Source organism: Rosa chinensis, chromosome 4 (assembly GCF_002994745.2).
Source record: "Rosa chinensis cultivar Old Blush chromosome 4, RchiOBHm-V2, whole genome shotgun sequence".
Classification (NCBI taxonomy): domain Eukaryota; kingdom Viridiplantae; phylum Streptophyta; class Magnoliopsida; order Rosales; family Rosaceae; genus Rosa; species Rosa chinensis.
In genome coordinates, this window is record NC_037091.1 from 54,618,318 (window position 1) to 54,640,173 (window position 21,856).

Genomic DNA, 21,856 nt, shown 5'->3' on the forward strand with positions numbered 1-21,856 from the left:
TGTTGCAATTTTGGCATCTTCAACAAAGATGAAGATAAAAACAATGCCAATGCATGCAGAGTCTTGCATAATTATTGAATGGATGGAAAAAGGTAGCAATAAGAATTCTTTGATTTGGATGAGCTTCTCAGCTTTTACTTATTTTCTTTTGAGATTTTGATTTTCTTATTTGACTATAAATTTGCTTTACTTATTTTTTACTTGAATTTTATTCTTTTTTGTAAAATTTTTTAGGTGTTTACAATGCCTTGCAGAAGAAGTATCTGGAAACTCTTTTGTTCTGTGTGTGTGAAGTCGTCGAAGCTAGGACCAATGATAGGAATACACATGTAAGGCTTAACGAAAAATAGATCTCTCTGTAAGATCTGGTTAATTTCACATGAAACGAGGCAGGCCATTTTAATCACTATAAATGTTGATAAGCATTACTTTATGAGGTACCACAATCCATGCTGGTTGAATTTATGGTTTGAACGTTTATGTCTGATGATATTATTTTCTTACATTTTCAGAGAATTATTTTTTTTCAAATTGCTGTTGACCTGCAGTTTCATTCCCTTACTCAAATTCTGAGAGCCCGGAGGTTTCAATGAATTATAGTCGCTAGGGAAACAAGAAACAGTGTGGAACATTCAAGTGATTTAACAGCAGAAATTACGCCCCAGCCAGATGGGTAACTTTCGGTTTCATTCTCATCCTGCTCTCTTGAGCTTCCAGTTTCCTCAGTCTATGGGATAATGTTATTGAGCAGGTATTCTGCTTGTAAAATAGTCCACGTACTTGTCCCACTCTGGATAGCATGCCTGAAGAGGCAAGAACTAAAATTGTTATTAGTTCTTGCACCATATTGTAATGCTCTAGAAGACTTGTCTATCCTGGTAAATCAAACTTACATTGTTTATGTTTCAGTGTGCCATATTGATGAAACTCCTATACTATGATGATGTGGCGGTATACCCTTGTAAGTTGCTTTCTTGAAATCCAGCTTCATGTCTTGTTCGTTGCTATGTGCCTTCTGTGCCAAAAGGTGAAACAGTTATGTGACATTGCAGCCAGCAGATTATGAGCCTCCATTCTTCCACTGCTGCCGAAAAGAGGAAGCTTGTAATCCATGGAACAAGGATCCTTTGAGGTTGGCAACGTAAACAGAAAACATCTTCTATTAAATCTCTAGGTAAGAATACGGAGTCTTTTTGGAATGGCCAGATAGTAAAATTTGTCATGTATATGCCAGATTTGGTTTAGTGGATACTTATTAATGATACAGGTAAATAGTGTGTTTGATTCCTGCGAGGATGAAAATGATTGTATTCAAGATGATGAAGTGAGCCTAGGAGCTGATTCCTTGCAAATGGATGGGTCTTCTGAATGTGACAGTGAGGTACAAGTCATCAATTCAATTTATATCTTCTTTGGCTTTTGAGCTTCAAATGAGCTTAATGGGCCAAATGTTTTAAATATCTAGTTCAGAATATGATTTTGACACTAAACCTGCATGTTTTGTTACATTTCCCAGGTTCACCAATCATTAGAGGATCAGAGTTGCTCCTGGTAAGACTTGTAAATCTTATTATAGTATAGTATAAGCTTTGCAGTAGAGCTCCCACTTGCTGAAAAGATTTTTCCGAGTTGTTGGTGGGAATAATATGGTTCTCTCAAAATAGATAGCAACAACCAGAATAAGATAGCAGCACAATTGAGGAAGGTAATCAAACAATTACACATGCTTAAGTCACCAGAGCAATCTTCAAAGGAGAGTAGAGTGAAACAGAAATTTGAAAATTGCGCTGACCAATGAGCTATTTATTGTCTTAATGTCCTAAAGCCTTACTTTTCCTAATTTTTAATCAGTCTGCTGCATATGTGTAGGCTAATTAGCTGTATGCTCTATAGGTACAGAAAATGCTCAGGATAAGTAGTCGCCGCATTGAAACTGTTGGAAGTTATTGATGTTCTCGCAAACTTCCCAGACATCTCAATGGTATGAATTTGAACTTTCCAATTCTCTTATGAAAAACTGTGCCAAAAACTTGCCCTTGGTATAGTTTTGGCTTATAGAAAAAGATGCTTTCACATTTTCTTTAATCTATTTTTACAACTCTTAATACATGGCCTATTGACTTCATCTCTTTATCATTGATGCAAGTTCTGACGGAAGGTAAACTGAACAATGCACTTAAAGCTTTGCTTCTTTGGTTTTACTCATTTGAGGAGATTTATAACAATTTCTTTTCAAATATGTGTGGCCGGACTAAAGAAATTATGGACAAGCTTGTCTTGGAAGATGTTCTGCCAAAAACTGAAGCGGACACTTTATTATCAAACTTTTTTTATTTCAAAATTGTGTCCCTGTTTCCTTTCTTTTGAGAAAACCTAATTTTCCTTGTGACCTACATGTAGGATTGCGATGGTGAATAAAATTCTTATAAATCATTAAGAAATGGAGTATAAGAATCATTATGTAAAAGTTCAAGTGTTAGGGCGCATAGTGTTTCTGCACCTAGGGTTTCTTGCCTAAACCGTACAATTATGGCTTTAGCCATTCTTTAATTATGATAGGTGTCAGCCCAAAATATCAACACCACCTTTGCTTAATAAACTCATCAAGTCAAATATGGTTCAAGAAAATAAAGATTTGTAATACTGTAAATATTGACCAATTAAATATACTGAAAACTTCTGACCAACACTTTTGTTCATCTGCCTTTCCATTTTAAGTTTTAACTGATCTTGATAATCTCCTTTCTCCTAGCCTTCTCACTGTATGCAGAACAATTGAGAGTCAAGATATGGTCTCGGAAGTATACCTACTTTGTGGTGTTTCTTTGTGACTTTGGCAGTTCTTTGCCTCCTGTTTTAGAATATGAACCATGTCACTCTGGTTATAATGGATTTTGTTTGTCAGCTATCTCTTTCTGGGGTTCAAATAATGATCTGAATCAAACTGATAAAGTTGCGAAGAGCATTATTAGGACTTTAATGCGGTGAAACATGTTTCCCTTGTTTTGATTTCAAAATTGTGTCCCTATTTCCTTTCTTTTGAGAAGAACTATTTTTCCTTGTGACTTACATGTAGGAGTCCGAATTTGCGATGGTAAAAATGAATGGTCAAGTAGTCGCAGGTGGTGATAAAGCTCGAAAGACTAACGTTCACATGTACATAAAGGTGATTTGCAATTCCTATCTTTTCATATTTGTCTGTGCGAGGAGTTATCGTAAGTACTAGGATTTTGAAACTTTATCATCATATTTGCTTGGCCTTACAACTATTCTTCAGTCTCAAGTACAAGATTGCGCACTATATACTGGATGATGACAGTCATACACTGTTCTCTTAGCTTTGTCAGATACAAAAGTTTTGTAGATTTTCATTTAGGTGAGTGTATTTTTGGTTGCAGGCTGTGTCAGTTCCAAAGCTTCACACCAAGCTTGGAGGAGAAGCAAATCAGAATACAGTGCAGAAGATTGATAAAATGGCACGAGAAGGTTTCTGAAGCCAAAGGCAACCAAAGGCTAGGTGATTCATGTTGCAGTCTATGCTGGTATAGAACACTTGCAGGATCAAATTATGTCCAACTTTCTTTAATCATTTACTTTTAGAACCAGGAAAGCTTTGAATAATAATGAAATGGTTTATTTATAAACATGTCTACAAATCTTTTTCAAATATATACAATTCTGACCTTTTTACATGAAACAGGATGTGGATAACATTGAACCATAAGGCAAGTCAGATCTTCATCCAGTGGGTCATCGTAAGGTTTTGGTGCACAAACTTGAGTATAATCTCTTGGGCTGTTTTTTTACATTAGCAGTTTAGCACTCATATTTACAAAATGCTGTTGTCATCAGGAAGCAACAGCAGAGACACTCCACATGCGGTGTGCTCCACTCTATTGGATCCTATCTCACACGCATGAGAATAAGGAATAATTCACATGAACACTGTTAAACAGGAGTGATCACAGAAAAACTCCCACAAGCAGGGCTTAGTTCAGAGTTCAGTAGTTCTACTCTCAACCCTTCCATTGCATGTTTATTTTCTCTTGGTACTGAACTGTTAATGAACTTAATTTTTTTTTTTTTTCCTGTTCCTAAAATTGTGCGGCCAGCAATTTCAAGGGATTGGTTTGCAACTGGGAATGATAATAATAGAGCAAATGGCTACAAAATTTACCGTGATGATGTGAAGAGTGGTTCGTAGTAGTAGGTCCACGTCCACGTCCACCCAATACAAGCGTTCTAGGAGTTTCAAACTTATGATTCAAGCTTCTCGATCACCGTATAATGGTTTGCTGTAAGTTCTACAATCTGGTGCACAAGGCCTAGTGAAAATGACATGACTATAATATCTTGTAACCAGTTGCCTTTTCTCTCTTAAATTACTAAACTTTAATTTGTAATGACTAGAGAAGACATGATATAAGAGTATGATTCGTCCATATGTGAGGGCGCTTTGGATGGCTCGGTGGTGATGGTAGCAAAGGATTTTGGTTGCTGCCGAGTATTGCAGGAAGGTAGGCCGAAAGCTGCTGCTGCAATTAGTCCGGAATGTGCCTGGTTCGGTGGTTGGTTGGCTGGCCGAAGGAGCTGCAGGGGCAGCGGAGACGCGCGGCTGTCCAAGAGGGCTGCAGGGGCAGCAGGAGTGCGGCAAGGCTAGCGTGGGCTAGGTGCTGCGGTATTAAGGCTAGAAGGTTTCGGGTTTTTATTTTTGTGGTTAGGGCTCGTGCTGATAACGTGTTTAAGGAATAGAGAATTCGAGAGAGATTGATGAGAGAATTGTGTTTCATTATTGAGAATAGGAGCCCTATATATAGGGATTACAAAGTACATGTTCTAATGATACAAGAAAAACTATTCCGAATAGGACTAGGAATTCTAGAACATTCTCTCCAACTACTCCTAGTTTGAATAGGCACACAAAACTGATTTTCCTTCAACAACAATTGTAAATTTGTAATCGTCTTTTGATTGGGTCTGTACTTATGCAAATATGGTCTCTGTCTTTTGATTGGGTCTATACTTATGCAAATATGGTCTCTTGATTGGGACTGGTCTCAACACAATCAGTCTCCACGTCCCTCGCTTGCGAGTCGTTTTTTTAGAGTTTCGACTAATTTTTATAAACTTCGGAACCATTTATAAGAGTCCGATCACCACATTGACAAATGAATGGTACGTAACTTGCCTAGAACATGATACGATAGATAAGCTCGTAATTATATTTTGATTTGTTATTATTATTATATTCTTAATATTCATTCCACCGCTAGAGTACGTTCGACATCCACCGCTGCCCAGTGAAAGGTATGTATCCACCACTTCTGGCCATTATGATTTAGCTATTTACGTTTGTTTTGATGATAATTTGACCATCGCCTGATCTTCTAGTCAATTTGTTGTTTTAATGGTGTTCGGAGACTCACCAGAGAATGTGGTCATGATTCTGGATCATCAGATCGTCCTAATTTGGTCAATGCTAGTGGTTGCTATATAATCTGTTGCATAAATATTCCGACTTGTTAATTTCATCATAAATCGATCTAGGTTTTTGCATTTTTATAGTTGAATTAGGAGTTTGAGTTGTTATAGAGTAGTCGTTGGGACTGTGGGCGCTGCTGAACAAAGGCGTAGTCGGCGGGATACTGAACAAGAGAGGTGAGAACAAGGTGACCGGTGCCGCCGGGAGCAAGACGGTCACCGTCAAGGCTCCTGCATGTGGAGATGACTGGATGAATTAAGGTCACTTGGAAGGTCGATTTGTGCAAGCCAGTGAAGGTGGACGTTCAGTCCCTTGGCAATTGGGGTGTTCATGCACCGACATAGCAGCAGTGAAGAATGAAGATAATCAAGTACCTCCCTACTCCCTAGCGATGCCAGCGCCAGCGGGATGATAATTTTAATGACTTAGCTAGGCAGAGACCCTCAATTTCTACTCTTGAAAATTTAGTGATAATTTCATTGATTCCGTTTAAGATGGTGACTTAGTGGAATGGAACATGCATTGCACGTTGGAGAATATATATATTCCGTGTGTCAACTTTTTTGTAAATTCATTAAGAAGTCGGATAGATTGTGCTTTCTTCGGCGTCGACACATAATTAAGATGCTCGTGGGGCGCAAATTTAAGGTGAGTCCCGACGTTTTGGTTATTTTTTTATTTTTTATTTTCTCCCTCCTTGCTGTAACATGCAGGATGCTATAAGAACACAGAAAAAAATATACTAATTAACATTAAAAAAAAAAAATTGAACAATTATTCAAAGTACCTCCGCAGCATATTGAAGCTAAACTATAGTTGGTTGTAGTCATTAAAATTCTGCATTACAATTTTAGAATCTTACGTGTTTTCAGTTCATTTATTACTCTTTTTATGTTTGCAATAATGAAGTATATACGAGGCTAAATTCTTTGATATAAATTCTTTGATATAATGAAGTATCTTCGGGTTTTGAAGAGTTTTGGAGTTCAATGCAAGCCTCGCCGTGCTCCTAAAATTGTTGAGGTTATTTGGCATCCTCCACCATTGGGTTGGATAAAAATTAATTCTGATGGTGCATGGAGGCAAGATTCTGGGCTTGGAGGCTACGGTGCCGTCTTTCGTGATTACAAAGGGAATTATCTTGGAGCTTTTGCCTCTAATCTTCACATTCCAAGCTCAATCGCAGCGGAGGTAATGGCAGTGATTAAAGCAATTGAGCTTGCTTGGGTAAGAGATTGGAAGCATATATGGTTGGAAGTGGACTCCTCTGTGGTTCTTGATTTCATTCGCTCTCCTCATTTGGTCCCTTGGAAGCTTCGTATAGAATGGGGTAATTGTTTGCACCGAATTTCTCAAATGCATTTCAAATCTTCGCATATATTTCGAGAGGGTAATCAAGTGGCAGATGCTTTAGCGACTTATGGTTCTACGTCCTGTGGTTTGATATGGTGGAACTTAGCTCCACCCTTTATCCAGACACACTGTGATAGTGACCGTTTAGGTCTACCAAAGTTTCGTTTTCGGTAATTCGCTTGTATAGTTTCTTTTAGCTTTCGGAGGTTGGCTTTGTCTCCCCTCCCTTGTATTCTTTTTTAGTTCAATAAAATCTGGAACTAAGAAGGCTATTTGTCTTTGCTTAGTTCTCCAGTTCCAACCAAAAAAAAAAAAAAACTTTGATATAAAACAAATTTTAATTCCAACTCTAACATATTCGATCTCTTAAAGTAATTTTGTTTTGATTCTCTTTTCTCATTTGTTCTGCGTGCTTTCTCCCGAGGCAATTTGATAATGACTTTTGAAAAGTCCATGGTACTCATTTGCTTTAGGAGATCCAGTTTGATCGTATCCTCCTCTCAAATCTACAACCCAAGTGAATAAAATTTCTGTGATTACTGCTATAGCACAGAGCCTACTTCCATACCTTCTGATGCAGCAAGTGAAATTGAAGGAAAAGCTGTTCAACTTAGAGGAAGTGCTTGAATCAGTGGTCTTTGTAATGAAGTAGTTATAATCATTCACAAAGTATTTCAATTTACTAATAAAGTTTGTCTATGTTTCTATGTGATGTATGGATTATTTGATGCCAGAAATGATTTTGCTAGTAGCCTTGGTCCAAGTTTTTGTGTAATGTTGCCACATCTTGCCATACTTTTATCAGGTGGTATTATGGGATTAGAAGACATTGTGTTAAAGCTTGCATTCTGATTTATGTGTGTCATCCAAATCATTCATGCTAAACTTTAACTTAGGTAACAGACATTGTGTTAAAGCTTGCATTCTGATTTATGTGTGTCATCCAAATCATTCATGCTAAACTTTAACTTAGGTAACAGAGGACAGAAGTGTGAATTTTCCTACAATAATTAGTGTTACCGTTTTGATGGCTGTGTGTTTTCCCTTTTTCGGAACTTCTATGTATAGATGATTTAGTCCTGGAAGAGCACTGGCATGCACAAACCTGCAGCAACATGCGGGCTTCCTAAAAAAAAATCTGCAGCATCTCAGGGGTCTAAACATTCTGGTAAATTCTAAACTTGCATGTGTGAGTGCTAAATTACTGGCCGGTTGGATAAACTCATAAACCGCTGCAGCAAATGAACTAAGCAATTCAATTGTTTTCTGCTCCACCTCCACTACTCACATTGTTGACCAACATCTTCTAACACCGCAGTCCTTGTATAGTGCCAAAGGAACATTCAATACCTCACCAGTCACTACCTTCAGCTGTATCCTTTCTCGACTTCCCTCTCTTTTTAGGCCCCATACTCTAATTGCGTCTCCTTCCTTGGAACACAGTACTTGCTCATGGAGTCCTGGACCTTCTTTCTTTCTTTTTTTTTTTTTTTACTTCTTTTCGGAAATACTTGGGGTGATGTCTAAAATGATATTTTGTTGATTCAATATTTTTCTGAAACGGTGAAAAGAATCTGACAGCAGCTCTCAGTAAATGGGAGTTGTAAGCAGCCGTGCAGTTGGAGATGTAATGGACAAAGTGTGATATAAGCATTAACAGGTAAAAACAAAAATTTATTTCAGGATTTTGTGTGTGTGTGTGTGTGTGTTCTAGCATGATGCTAATATGACATGTAACTACTTGCAATGTATGTATTAGTTCGCATGCCCCTTGACGTTTGAAGGTGTTCATGGGTCAATGGGTCATCATGCGATTCTGGGATCAACCATCCAAATCAATACTTTTCTGAGAGCCAAATAATCATGCATATAATGGTACATGAAGGTTTGTAGATCTCTATCAAGTACTGAAAAAATTTGTGTGGAGCATAAATGCATATTTGCTTATATTGAGCATGAGTATGAGTATATGCTGCAGTCCCATTCTGAGAGTTTGCCTCTACACTTCTACTACATGCTTATTGGAGTTTTTCTGTTGCAAAATCAATCTAAAACGAAGGACACTCAAATGCAATTAGAATCTTCTCAGACGAGTCAATCTACTAGTCTACTACATGTTAACCTTGTAGTGTTTTAACATGTCACTGGTCTTCAGCTCAGCTCAGTAGAAACTAGATGTGACGCAGGTCAGGCTGAACTAATCATGGAGCACAAGATTTGATATAATGTAAAATATATAGGAAATACCTCGTTTGGATATAGAAAGAATCCAGTAATTTACAATTTATTAGAAAAACAGTACATAACGAGAACTATATGCAATACACTCATTGTTATCTCATATTTGTGTAGATAAAGTTTGCCGTAAACAGATTTCTTTGCTCTTTTTCTTGCCATAAACGGATTTCTTTGTTTCATTTCAACTTCATCACATCCTAACAAAACTTGCGTATTCTTTCTATAATGTGAATTAATTGATATTAGATAGTGACTCTCTGATGTGAACATAGATGTTCAATATGTGAACGTTGGGGGTGACCAAATGAGTCGATTACCATCACCTGTGCATTTTCCTCCACATTTCCAGTGCTTAACAACAGAGATTTCCTCTTGACAAAAACAAATGGGATTTCTCTTCCTGTTTCAAAGGCCTTCGGATGTATATGCCTATGAGTCAATGACCATTAAGATGTTACCATCTTTGTAGTTTAGTGTAGCTTTCCTTTTTTTTTTCGGGTCATATTAGTGTAGCTTTCCTACTGTGTGATATCTCTGTTATTTCATATATGTGGTACCCCTGTGTCTCGGGTTTCAGTACCCAGATCGGGTCCCGGGTCAATTTCTAAGTCTTCTCTATCAATAATGGTAGAGCCCCATAATTTGGATTTCGGAACACCATGAAATGTGAAACTGAAGTAACTCTTTTCAAACCCTTTTGGTACTTCTACTTCTCTCACTTGTAAAGCTGATAGCAACTACTCTGTGTCCATTTTCCCTACCACACGTTTTCACCTTTTTTTTCCTCTCTTCTTTGCTATCTTTATTCTTCATTATTACTGTGACACAGTGACACTTGCTTTTTCTCGTTACAGTGCAACAAGCTTGGCTCTTTTAAGGGGAGAAGACCCAACAGAAGACTAGTGTGGAAGTCGCCTGTCTCTCAGTGGAACTGTTTTGTCAGACAAATAATGGCTGATCAGAATTCCAAACCAAGCTACTTATTGTCCATCTATTGCAGAATGCCCCCAACTTCTTCCAAACTTGAGCTTCATTAGACTTGTAGTTTCTTTCTTGTTTCTCTTTCTCTCTAATTGGGATACCAAGGAGGTTATCAAATCAAGTTCTGTGCTTTACTGGGCTACTCTCAGAATTTAAGGTACCCATCATTCGATCTTCTTATGTATATATTCTGCTATTCCTCAACGCATCTTGTTTTAATTTTAGCATTTGAAAATGAGTTCACTGAGAAAAGTCGAATAGAAGAAGAAAAGGAAACAGAGAAAAGGTTTCACAAAAGCAGCTTTTACAAGAGTGAAAATGGTAGTGTACATGTGGTTTTCATCATTGGTGGGCAAAGTAATAGTGGTGCCAGCTACTAGAATAATTCTTGATGCAGTCATTGAGATCCAAAATTAGCTTGTTTGAAGATTATTACAAGAAGAAGAAAAAAAATTCAGGAAAGAACTTATGTTGTGGTCCAGATAAGAGTACTTGGTGTTAGTGTGAATGACCACAAAAGTGGTTTTTTTTTTTTAAGAAGGCAGTAGCCAATATATTGATCAAAAGTGGTTTTTGATTTCCCATGCATTGCTCTTACTTTATTTGTTAGGCTGAATTGTTAGAGCAAAATTATATGAAACATTGCTTCTTACGCATTGAATTATCATTTAGTTCTTTGTTTTGGTTGAATAGTATTGGGTTTTGCCATTTTGGTGATGTGTGGAGGAACATTCATATTTTGGGAGAAAAGAAAGGAGTGTTTTCTATTAGCTATTACTTAAGAACACCTCGAAAATTGGTTTCCTGGAGAACAGGCATATTCAACACCATTGCTGCTTATATAGGCTTAGGACTTCAGGAGATTGCTGGACAAAGTGTAGGTTGTGTGCTTGAACAATATGAACAACGGTTCAAAAGGCAAGTTGAAGGGGCATGGGGTCTCTATGATGAACACATCTTTAAAGAGAGGCCGACGAGCCAATGCTGTAATCCAAGTTGCTTCATGCTTGGTTGATGGGTGCAATTCCGACCTTAGCATGTGCAGGGAGTATCACCAGCGCCACAAAGTATGTGAGCTCCATTCAAAGACCCCAAAGGTCACGATTCAGGGACAGGAAAAGCGATTCTGTCAGCAGTGCAGCAGGTAAGAGTGAAAAGGATAGAAAGTTATTACTTATAAGCAATTTCTTCATTTTGAAGTGTGTACATAATTACATATGCATGAAATCTAATCAGCAGCATTTGCGATTCTTTAAAATCCCTAATCCATTGGACATACATCAGTTAATGTTTTTCTTTCCACATCACCCTGGTTTCTTTCCTTGCTCAAGTCTATTAACATCTAATCTTACATTACCAAGGTTCCATTCATTGGAAGAGTTTGATGAAGGAAAAAGAAGCTGCAGAAGGCGTCTTGCTGGACACAACAAACGCCGAAGGAAGCCTCAGTTGGAACCTATGCCCACAAGTTTAGGAGCATTTCTTTCTGATTACCAAGGTTTGGAAATTTAGTCTATAAGGTCTTTGCACATTCACTGCTGCTTTCATTAGCATTACTCAAATGTACTACAATGTGTTCTTTGTGTCTAAACTTATCACATAACAGGCGCAACATCTTCAGCATTCAGTACTCCACAACTCTATCCAACAAATGCTGTAATGAACTCTGCTTGGGAAGATTTTCCTACTCACAGCCACTCCCAATTAAGTGTCTCAAGAAGAAACTCATTTTCAGAATCTTTACCATGCTATAGCCACAGAGTAGGCATTGGCTTCATGCACTCCGAAGCTGCTTCTTCTGTTTGCCAACCACTTCTTGGTACCAACTTTGCATTGGGAAATTATGGCAACAACCACAAAATTTTCTCCAATGAGTTCTTCAGTGGCAACGTTGAATCCAGTTGCGCTCGCTCTCTTCTGTCATTGACGCCAGCAGTCCCGGAGGAGACTGGTTTGAGCCTCATAGGACAGACAAGTTCAATCTGCTCAGCTCAGTCCTTCGTCCCTAGACTTCACCACTACAATGATTTGGGAATGCAGGGTGGAGCAGTAGTTTCTAATCTAGTTACTGATGGAAGCAACAATTCCAATCTCCTGTGCATTCAGCAGATGTTTCACTAGATGCAATCCTTTCCCTTTGTGATGAGGAACCAGAGTTCGCTATGTTAACTCATGAGAGATTGAAAATGCTTCTGTTTGTAGTTTTTTATTGTTACTCCCCTGAATAATCCAAATAAATAATATGCTTTGCATTATTGCATGAATTCATTGGCTGAAAAAGGTTATCCATATTCAGTTTTCTTTTTACTTACTAGTTTGAGATATGCTTCAAATTTCAACATGCCAATGGAGATTTGAACCGGGTACCATGTGAGCAAGTAGCCGTTAGTGGGCTATCCTGGAATAAGCCGGCCCAAGCAGTGGTAATCTTTCTTTTGGAGCCCGGGTTGAACTTTGAAATCAAGCCCTCATCACACATACCATGTTGCTTGTTTTTTTTTCTTTGGCAAGGAGGAATATGTTTTTTTTTTTTTTGTGATACGAGCGAGGAATATGTTGCTAGTTGGTCAAATATTGAATATAGAAGAAGACCCGGTTTTTCTTTTCCAAGAGGAAGAAGAAGAAGACACGTTTTCCAGATATGAAATAGGGCTAAATACAAATTACTACCCTGTGGTTTAGGTCCAAAATCAATTCAGTCCTTGAACTTCTAATTTCATCAAAAACACCCCTGCACTTTCAATTTTGATTTAATAGGTCCAATTTGTTAGTTTTTTGACAATTGAGTTATTTAACTTGTTAATGTGGCTCATATATGGCCTATGTTTTATGATGTGGTGTCGAGGTGGTCTGTATAGTCAATTTCAGAGCGAGTCCTACTATTAAAAATAAATAGTTTTTCAACAAATAATCCAACTATAACTTGAACCCATTACAGAATATTAATGAATTGGACCTATTAGATCAAAATTGAAAGTGCAGGGGTGTTTTTGATGAAATTAGAAGTACAGGGACTGAATTGATTTTGGACCTAAATGATAGGGTACTAACTAGTATTTAGCCCTATGAAATATGACTCCAAGGCCCCGTTTGGATGACAGAAAATCATAGTATAAATGGGAAGAAAATGAATTCAAATGTGCCGTTTGGTTGTAATTAGAAATTGGAAAGGAAATAAAAAATGAGATCTGACTGGAAATTGACTCCCTCATAAAACCTGAATAGAAATTCAGGGAGCCATCCCTTGACCAAGGCAGTGGCCTTCGGCCTCAGTTTGGGGAAGGCCTCCATCTCAAAATGCCTATATATATGTTAAAAAAAATAGTAAAAGAAAAAAGACAGAACTGTAGTCTGTAGAAGACAACGCTGAGGCCGATGAAATCAAACCCGTAACTCCGTGAGGAATCAAAATTTCCTCTTTTTCTTCTGTATTTGTAAGTTAAACAGCCCAAACTTTTCTCTTTCTCCATCACTCTGAGATTAGAAAGAAGATAACTAAAAGTTTTGCTCTCACTTTCACCAGTTTGGACAAAAATGAAACGTTGGCTGCTGAAACATGAATTTTTGATTTCCCTATGGTTCTTTCAAAGACAAACAGTAACATTTCTTCCTTTTATGTCTATTTAAGCCATTGACAGACTCTCATAGACGCATAGCAGCAATCTTTCTCTTCCTCTTACTCAATTCTGAATTTCATCCTCTGTTCTAATTTCATAATCAGGATTCAAATAGTTGATACAATTGTAACAAACCGTCAAGGCCTGAAGTCTAAAATTTTGTGATTAAAAAATCAGGTTCTATTATTCTTTATTGACATTGTTACTCTTTATTTTGTTTATATAATCGGCTATGTTTTAGTTTGAACTTAGCTTTGCTGACTTTTTTTTTTCAATGAAAAAAATTATTAGGAAGGTCTCTCTAAATTTTGCCTTAGGCCTCACTTTGTCACAAGACGACCCTGTTGGTATTCTATTTCCATTTCTCACTGTCAAAGACAAAATTACATTAATTATCCCTCTAAAAAATTTATATTCCCTCACCAATATTCCTTATAAGTTGATATCATATCTGTACTTTAATTAGTAAAATAGCGTTATTGAAAATTATAATTTTATATTTCATTCTTATGACTTACCAAACACTACAATAGGAATAGAAAATTAATTTCTAAAATTTAATTTTCAATGATGTTCCAAACATCCACATGGAAATACCAAAACATATTCCATTCCATATAGGTCTGGAAAGGAAAATAAATCAGGCAGTGGAGAGAGAGCGCCGACAAAGAAGGGGAGAACTAGGGTTTGGAGAGAGTAAAGGGATTTCTTCAGCCTGTCCCGCATCCACCATGGCTCTCTGCCTCATTGACGAGAGATGGGTGTTGCCGGACGGGATCTTGGGATCGCAGAGGTCTTGCTCTGTGAGTCGATTTGCTGGTTCAGGTCGAGTATGGCTCTTCGCTTCTATCAGGCGGCGATGTTGGTGGGGAAGACTGATGGTGGGCGATCGCCGTGGAGGAAGGAGCCAGAAGCCAGATCATGGCAGCGGTACGCCATGGATCGTATGGCACTGATTTCTACTCTACGATGTGTTGCTAGACGGTGGCGGCAGCTGTGGTAGATTTGGGCTCTCAAGATGGTGGGCATGGTGGTGGCACAGTACGGTAATTTTTTCACCGATCTCTCGGTGGTAGAATTGGTGTGGCTTGCCGCATGGTATCATCGACTTGGGGTGCTCGAAGACATGGAATTGTGGTGGTGGCTTGCTAGCTGGGTTCCTGATGACAACGAAGAGGAGTACTGCGGCACCGTTTCTCTTTTATTGTTTAAAGTCTTGTTTTTGGTTAGGTTGGTTAGAGTCTTGTTTTCAATTAGGTTGGTGGCTAGGTTTTTTTGGTCAATAGTCGGTCCCTCCTTTGTTGAGCGATGGTTGGGTCAAATTGATGTGCCATGGAGGTGGTGTCTTTCCTAAGGACGAGTTGTTTTATTTTCGGTGTTATCTTATGGTCAATGTGCTGACAAGCGATCCTTGCACGTGGTCTAGCTTCATTGGGACACGGTGTGGAAGAGAGCGTTGGTTTTTATGGCGGTTGTCTATCAGGTGTTATCGATATTCTCGGGATTATCTGTAGCCTGTGAGGTTGGGCCTACTTTGTTGGTTAGGGATTGGGCTCTTTTGGCTGATAGAAGTCATTCTTGATGACGGACCTGTAATTGGTTCGGTTCTTAGAAAGGAAAGTGGGGAGTTCATGTCCACCACCCGTCATTCCCATATGTAATCTTTGGTTTTGTTCAATAAAGGTCTCTTATTTTCTCAAAAAAAAAAAATAAAGGAAAATAAATTCTTTTCCTATTTTGACATTCCTGCTAAACAAACTGGGCCAAAGGGGTTTGAGTGTTTGACGAAAATACCTCCCCATGTCATTGGAGTTGTGTCAGAAACTTTAGTGATTAACTATACCAAAATATCTAATTACATCTCTTTATTGTTAAGTTTTACGATTTCACTACAATTTTGTCACTTGTGTGAAATGGAAGATTGGTCATAAACAAATAGCCTCGACATGTGGCCAAGTAGAGAGCATGAATGAAATTCATATGATATTCCAAAAGAATAAAAAAAAATTGTAATAGTAACCATCCTGAGCGTGAATTAAACATCTTCTAATTACTTACGTTCTCCTTTCTTATTTGCGATTCTTTTTTGTCAACTACCCCTTATCATGCTACTACATTAGTCGGGAATAGCTAATGACATGAAAGTGTGCCCCAGATATTTAAAAAAATCTTTGTGACCCACTATCGTCAAAGACCCAACCACGAAATGATCAAGCTGCGTGAGACTATATGTCATAAATATAAGTAAATGAGATCTCCTCAAAAGAGTGTCACAAGCGCTAAATATCACAAATGACCGTTTTCAATCTCCAATAGTTGCTACAATTATCATTTACACAACCTATGATTAGATTTGAATCACCGTCACATCACATGTATTGCATATAGTAAGCTCATAAGAAAACTAGTCCAATAAGAAACACATAAGATTATAGTATGGGGTAAATTATATGATAGTAAACAATAACTAACCCTATAGTAATTATTCTTAAGTAACAATAAAAAGGATACTTTGAGGTACTAGAAACCCTCAAAAACACATAAGGAAATGTAGCAATCAAACTTAGATCAGACGCACGAGATGGAGTATATCACGTTTTCAACGAAATAATTGAGGCGCAATAATAAAGGTTAAAATGGGGTCGCTGTTGGCTTTACTCTCATGGCCATTTGTGGGGTGGTTGAAACATGACCTAAAGTGGACACTAAAGCAGACGAAATTAAGTTAACTTTCCCTATCACAACCAAGGCCCTCAACTTCGTTTAACCCTAAGCTTCAATAAGCATCTGTGCTCTGATCCTCTCAGGCCCATTAAGCTCACATGCGTTGCCTCCATTAGATCACATGATGATGATGATCCTCCTGGTTTCCCTGAACAATTGTTATCGTAACGTGTCTCCGATCACTTGGTTTATAGACATACGTTTTTTTTTTTTTTTTTTTGGAAATGAACATAAGTTTTTTCTTTGTATGTGGGAGATTTCAGAGTTGAATTGCCGCGGTATCAATTGGTTCAGTCACCAATTATTGTAGAACATGGTTTTGTTTATCAATTAAGAGGGAGATGTTTAAGCCCTTATGATTTAACTCAATTGGTGAGGGGATGTTGGAGATTGTACTAGAATTAACTCATTAAATCAAATGTTCGATTCTCCTCAAATTTATCCAAAAAGAGAAAAGAATTTTTTTAACCATAACAAATTCATAACCATTAAATCAGAATGATAAAATTAAACGACAAACCTAGCAAAAAAAAAATTAAGAAACACTTTGCATAGCTACTCGATCCTACAAGAATTGGGTGTGTGGATATTTGTAGCTAGTATATTAATATCATAACATGGCCTAGCTCTAACAATCACGCTCATACAGTACAGAAACAACTGGTAGCAGCTAGTAGTGCTTATTTTAGGCCTCCAACTGAATCAAAGTAAGATGAGACAGTGGGATCTAATTTTTAGAGTTTAATTAAAAGTGGGTTCTCTAACATGTTAGATTGTAGCTTAATTTTGGGCAGCATATATGTATTTATATATGAAGGCTAATTGCTGGTCCATGCACCAGCTAGAGTTTTATGTCTTACTTATAAACCGTCATGTTTGTGCAGAAAGAAGCCTTTTGGGAAATCAGGCTGTTGGTGCTGAAAATCACTAATGTTTAAGATTGGTTAATGGCTAGTTAGCCCACAAAAGCAAGAGTAAGAGAAACTGGGGCTCTAATGTGGTGCAAACCAAGAAAACTCCAACATCCAATCTAATCACAGGGAAAATGAACTAGTAAGTTTTGGTATATATCGGTCAAGCTTGCGTTTTTTTAATATGGGTTAATGAATCTATCTTAAATCATCATATCTAAGAGCAAAGTTCGATATTTGTGGTTCATGTTTCAATTTATTCAAAGTTAACTGTGATATGATCAAGAAATATATATATATATATATATATATATATATATTGTATTAGCATATGTAATCACTCCTTATTCAATATATGAAATTGTTCACCGTTTCAGATGTGCAATGAATGAGCTAATCATGGCGGCTAAGACAAAAGCAAGCAACATAAGTTGGGTTGTTAATCTTTTTCACCCATTAAAATAAAATAAACTTCTACGCTTACCAAATTTGTTTGATTGTTTTACCAAATAGTGTGGCAAACTCCAAGGCCACTTTAGATCCCTTTCAGCTTTAGAATGCATTTGTATACCAATAAATCAGTAATCAAATTTTACAAATGAAATTTCATCTTCTCAGGTTAGATGACATATACTCCAATTTCTAAAGATTTTTCGGTCACAAATTCACCTTATATTAAGCGAAAGAAAAGCTCACAATCTTCCACTTATATGTAACTGGTAAAAGCGATAGTCGCCGGACTTTCACTTTTACAGTTTACCACAAGTTCACAAGTCACAAGCAAACAGAAGGGACGCTAAGACCAGCAAGCAAAGAAAATGGATCGGTGTTTGTGTGATGGGTCATTTCGGATTTAAAGATACGACGAGTAGGGGGAGTGGAGCCCACACAAGACGTGACTTCCTTAAAGACGTATTCCCAAAACGGAAGTGGGGCCGCGTATCATTAAGGTCGACGTCGACGGTGTTCTACCTTAAATGGAAAGAAATCTGACAACCCCTAAGTACTCTTAGGGGGTCCACTCTGTGCAACTGTAGCCGTTAGATCTCATCCTCCTCCCATTAATCAAGTTATTCTTGGTCCCCACTGAGCCAACGCATTCTAAGCTTCCAGCTTTATAATTATTGAGTGAATTATTAGTGAAACTTGAAAGTGACCCAAATTACAATTTTACCTTTTACATAACGACTTGGCATAAACTGGTTCTTGGTATTTAGACATGAATGTGAATTCAAATTTGCATAAATGAAGTGTCGGTGAGTTGTGACTATTATTTATATACAAGAAAATTTATATATAATATCTCTCAGTTTTAAAAAATTTGATAAGTTTTCTTTTGATTTGACAATTGATAATCAAAATTTGTCTTTGTCTTCAAGATTTCACTGATCCCGGCTTATGAGGAATTAAGTTAACAAAAGTGTATAAATGTTAGGTTTGATTTTTAATTACTAATAGGATCTTAATAAGATTAACCAACAATGATACAAAGCTCACTTGTGACTTGAACCACATCTTTGTTATTTGAGTGATTCTTTTTAATAAATCAACTCACATTTCTGTCAAGTATTTGACAAGATTACATATTGAGTTAAAATTGTCTCTCCACTTTAAAATATTTTGTAACCATCTCACCATACTCTTGTTTATAAATGTATGGATAAAAAAACCAACAAAGTTTTAAACTCCAAGTATAAAGTCCTTGCTTTCACAAAAGAAGTGCGTGAAGCCGTAACTTTAGAAATGAAGCATGCCTTTCCAACTATCTTAAAGCTTCTCATGAGTCATCAACCAGACTCCATTAATATACCAATTACAATGTACCATATTACAAACGAGAACCCACAAATCTGGTTAAAATAAAAGTGAGTTAAAATATGGAAATTATTCCAAAATTGACTACACAGGAACCCCCCCTCTGGTGGATGAACAATTTGATAGCTATACAATCTTTTACTTCATTTTTCATTAAAAAAAAAAAAGGAACAAAAAACCAGAAAGAGGCAATGATCTATCTATTTAGTGGTCCACTATGGGGACGAAATGAATAAGAAGGCACAATATGATGGAGGTCGGTGGTCACAATCAAATAGTTGTGATATAAGTGCTCTCTGTCACTTTGCAATGTTTCCATGTTTAGATCGACTAGGCTGCTTACGTACTCATGTCTAAATCTCTCTCGAGTTTTATCCTCAGAAAAATTCTCAGCACAAAAATGGCGAGAACTCTTAAATTTTGCTTTATACTCGAGAGAATTCTCGTCACAAAACTGATGACAACTCTTAGATTCTGCAACATTTCCATACTTGTGTGATGCATGAGCTACAAGACGCATACCACATACAATAAGAAAATGAATAATGGATGAAAACCCAAAAACGTAGAGAGCCAGTGGGTGAGTATCAGAAAAAAAAATTTCCTTCAAAATGGCCAAGGGGGTTTCTCAGAGCCATTTTCACAGACACCTTGCGTGCATTCAATTTTAGCTGGGAGCCCGGTACGAGCCGATTAGCCAAATGCAAAACCTCGGTTCCCATCTGCCAATTCCTGTAGCGTAGGACCACATCTCAGTGTTGCAAAACGCATCATTTGGGAAGATGGGTACTTCATTTTCGGTCTGGATTTTGTCTCACAACAAAGTTCTTCATGATGATGATGATGCCCTCTATTATAGGTCCCCCACCGGTGTTCTAAGTTGGATTCTAGCTAGACTAGCTACCTCATCTTCTTGCCTCCATTGTAAAGGTTCAATGGATCAGAAATACTTGAAGGTCTTAACCAGTACTTCAAATAGGTCATGGCAACGTTGGTTGAAGAAGTTGAAGAGTGTGCTTGTTGGCAGTTCAACAGGACTGAACAGAAAATCTTTTGCATATATAGATATATTTTTAGCAGCCTTGCGCCAAACTCGGTGGATGTGGTAAGCACAATTGTTCATCATCCCAAATGTATTCCCCATAAAGATGAAAAACTTCTGAATTGTTTTAGATCTAACTCCTCATCCACTTCTGCTTTTGCATTTTCTCTCATTTTGAGTTAGATTATACCAACTCATTTAAGTATGACATGTTTTTCCTATAGGATCTCCCAGTACATATATAGTCTCTTGTAAAGGAAAAGAACATTTTATTAGCGGCGACCAAACCCTAATGACAAAAAGACCGACCAGTTGAAGTTTGGTTTGGTTTAATGTGATTTAAGGTGTTACTAAATGATTAATCGGTCTACATTTACTATTTTTTTTCTTCCTTAATGTGATTTAAGGTATGTGTTTGAGTAATGTTAGGTGCCACTTTTTTTGGTACTACATGCATCTAATTTTATGTAGTAACTGATGTAACACAAAGCCTAACATTTCAGATAATTTTATTAAATAATGTGGTTATCTCTTATGTGGTAGGATATAGGTGGTACCAAAAAATATGGTTAACCAAACATTATTCTTAATTTTACTATATAAATAATATAAAAGAAAGAGACATGTGTCACTCGCTTGTTAGCTCTAAGAGGGTTTAGCACGATCCTCTCGGCTCTCATTAGATGTCATTCTAAATGTAACCCCAATAACTACATTTCTTTCCTTTCAATCTGGCATCATCGTCCACATATCCGAAACCCAACTCAAACCTCTCATCGCGTTGTCGTCCTTTGTGGAACTCTTTGAACCCAAACTTAAGAGCTCTGTTCTCAATCATCGAAGTTATAAACTCAAGTTCTCTACCTCCATCAAATACTACCCTCTCTACTATCCAGTGTCCACCAACACATAATACAGTTGATGTGACTGAATTCACTATAGTACTGTACGCCTAGCAACATTGATGTAAAATTGAAATGTAATGTGAATTTTTTTTCACACATTACAAATCGACCTTTTCAGTACAAACGCATGGTGGGCATGTTTCACCACAAAAGTATAGTTATCCAATGGAGTTTGACCTGAAAAAAGGGAATGCAAAGAAGCTCAATGCTCCAACCTTAAATATTGTAAGATCAGAAGAAGAAAAGTTGGTTCAATTTGGTTCAGTCCATATTTTTCAGCACAGAAAACCGACTTCCATTTTTGTTTATAAGCCTATTTTCTCTGTTTATCCTCTTATGGAGAAATTCACTTTCATGCCAATAGCCTATAGCTGTTCAATTTTCAAACCCCTTAGACCTTAGTCCCAAACATCAAACTACATCTTCATGCCCATGTCACAGTGTTGTACCATTTACAAGTCTTCATGACTCCTTTGTACCATCACTTTCATTTTACCCCCAAAAAAAGAATAGAATAAATTCTCACTATTTTCTTTTAAGCCATCAATAATCTGTTGCACACTTTTGCAATCTACAAGCCAAAGCACTGAAACAGTGGTCTGACTCATATTCTTAGTACTAGCAAAAAGAGATGACTATTAGAATTTTGAATAATGATGATGATATATAGTTTTTTTTTTTTTTTCTTTCATTATTTTGCTTCCTGATCTCATAGTAAAAGCTGGGTTATGTGGGTGAACTTTTGGGCAAAGGATAAAAGTGGAAAGTAAAAGAAGCTTGGAGTTTTT

General features: G+C 37.2%; 1 protein-coding gene and 2 long non-coding RNA genes across 10 annotated transcripts; all 3 read left to right on the top strand.

Moving 5' to 3' along the window:
• Positions 1-26: 26 nt before the first annotated feature.
• Positions 27-1,617, top strand: LOC112196229. 3 transcript variants are annotated; one of them, XR_005810412.1, is made up of 7 exons: positions 27-92; positions 235-329; positions 549-751; positions 910-961; positions 1,037-1,174; positions 1,268-1,381; positions 1,517-1,617. It is a non-coding gene; the product is annotated as an uncharacterized LOC112196229 (long non-coding RNA). The 3 variants fall into 3 exon arrangements; XR_005810411.1 differs by having other exon boundaries at positions 1,053-1,174; XR_002935048.2 differs by having other exon boundaries at positions 549-673; positions 1,053-1,174.
• Positions 1,618-1,887: 270 nt separating this feature from the next.
• Positions 1,888-4,766, top strand: LOC121052966. 3 transcript variants are annotated; one of them, XR_005810415.1, is made up of 6 exons: positions 1,888-1,981; positions 3,077-3,166; positions 3,399-3,542; positions 3,701-3,760; positions 3,853-4,297; positions 4,411-4,766. It is a non-coding gene; the product is annotated as an uncharacterized LOC121052966 (long non-coding RNA). The 3 variants fall into 3 exon arrangements; XR_005810414.1 differs by lacking the exon at positions 4,411-4,766 and having other exon boundaries at positions 3,853-3,999; positions 4,113-4,354; XR_005810413.1 differs by lacking the exon at positions 4,411-4,766 and having other exon boundaries at positions 3,853-4,354.
• Positions 4,767-9,710: 4,944 nt separating this feature from the next.
• Positions 9,711-12,337, top strand: LOC112198447 (squamosa promoter-binding-like protein 16). Of its 4 annotated transcripts, XM_040518853.1 has the most exons (5): positions 9,711-9,773; positions 9,928-10,211; positions 10,900-11,198; positions 11,416-11,552; positions 11,661-12,337. In XM_040518853.1, exons 3-5 carry the CDS (start codon positions 10,954-10,956, stop codon positions 12,173-12,175), a joined length of 897 nt encoding a protein of 298 aa, XP_040374787.1. In that variant the 5' UTR covers positions 9,711-9,773; positions 9,928-10,211; positions 10,900-10,953; the 3' UTR covers positions 12,176-12,337. The 4 variants fall into 4 exon arrangements, with proteins under 4 accessions (XP_040374787.1, XP_024195342.1, XP_024195341.1 ...); XM_024339574.2 differs by lacking the exon at positions 9,711-9,773 and having other exon boundaries at positions 9,852-10,211; positions 10,748-11,198; XM_024339573.2 differs by lacking the exon at positions 9,711-9,773 and having other exon boundaries at positions 9,852-10,211; positions 10,870-11,198.
• Positions 12,338-21,856: the final 9,519 nt, after the last annotated feature.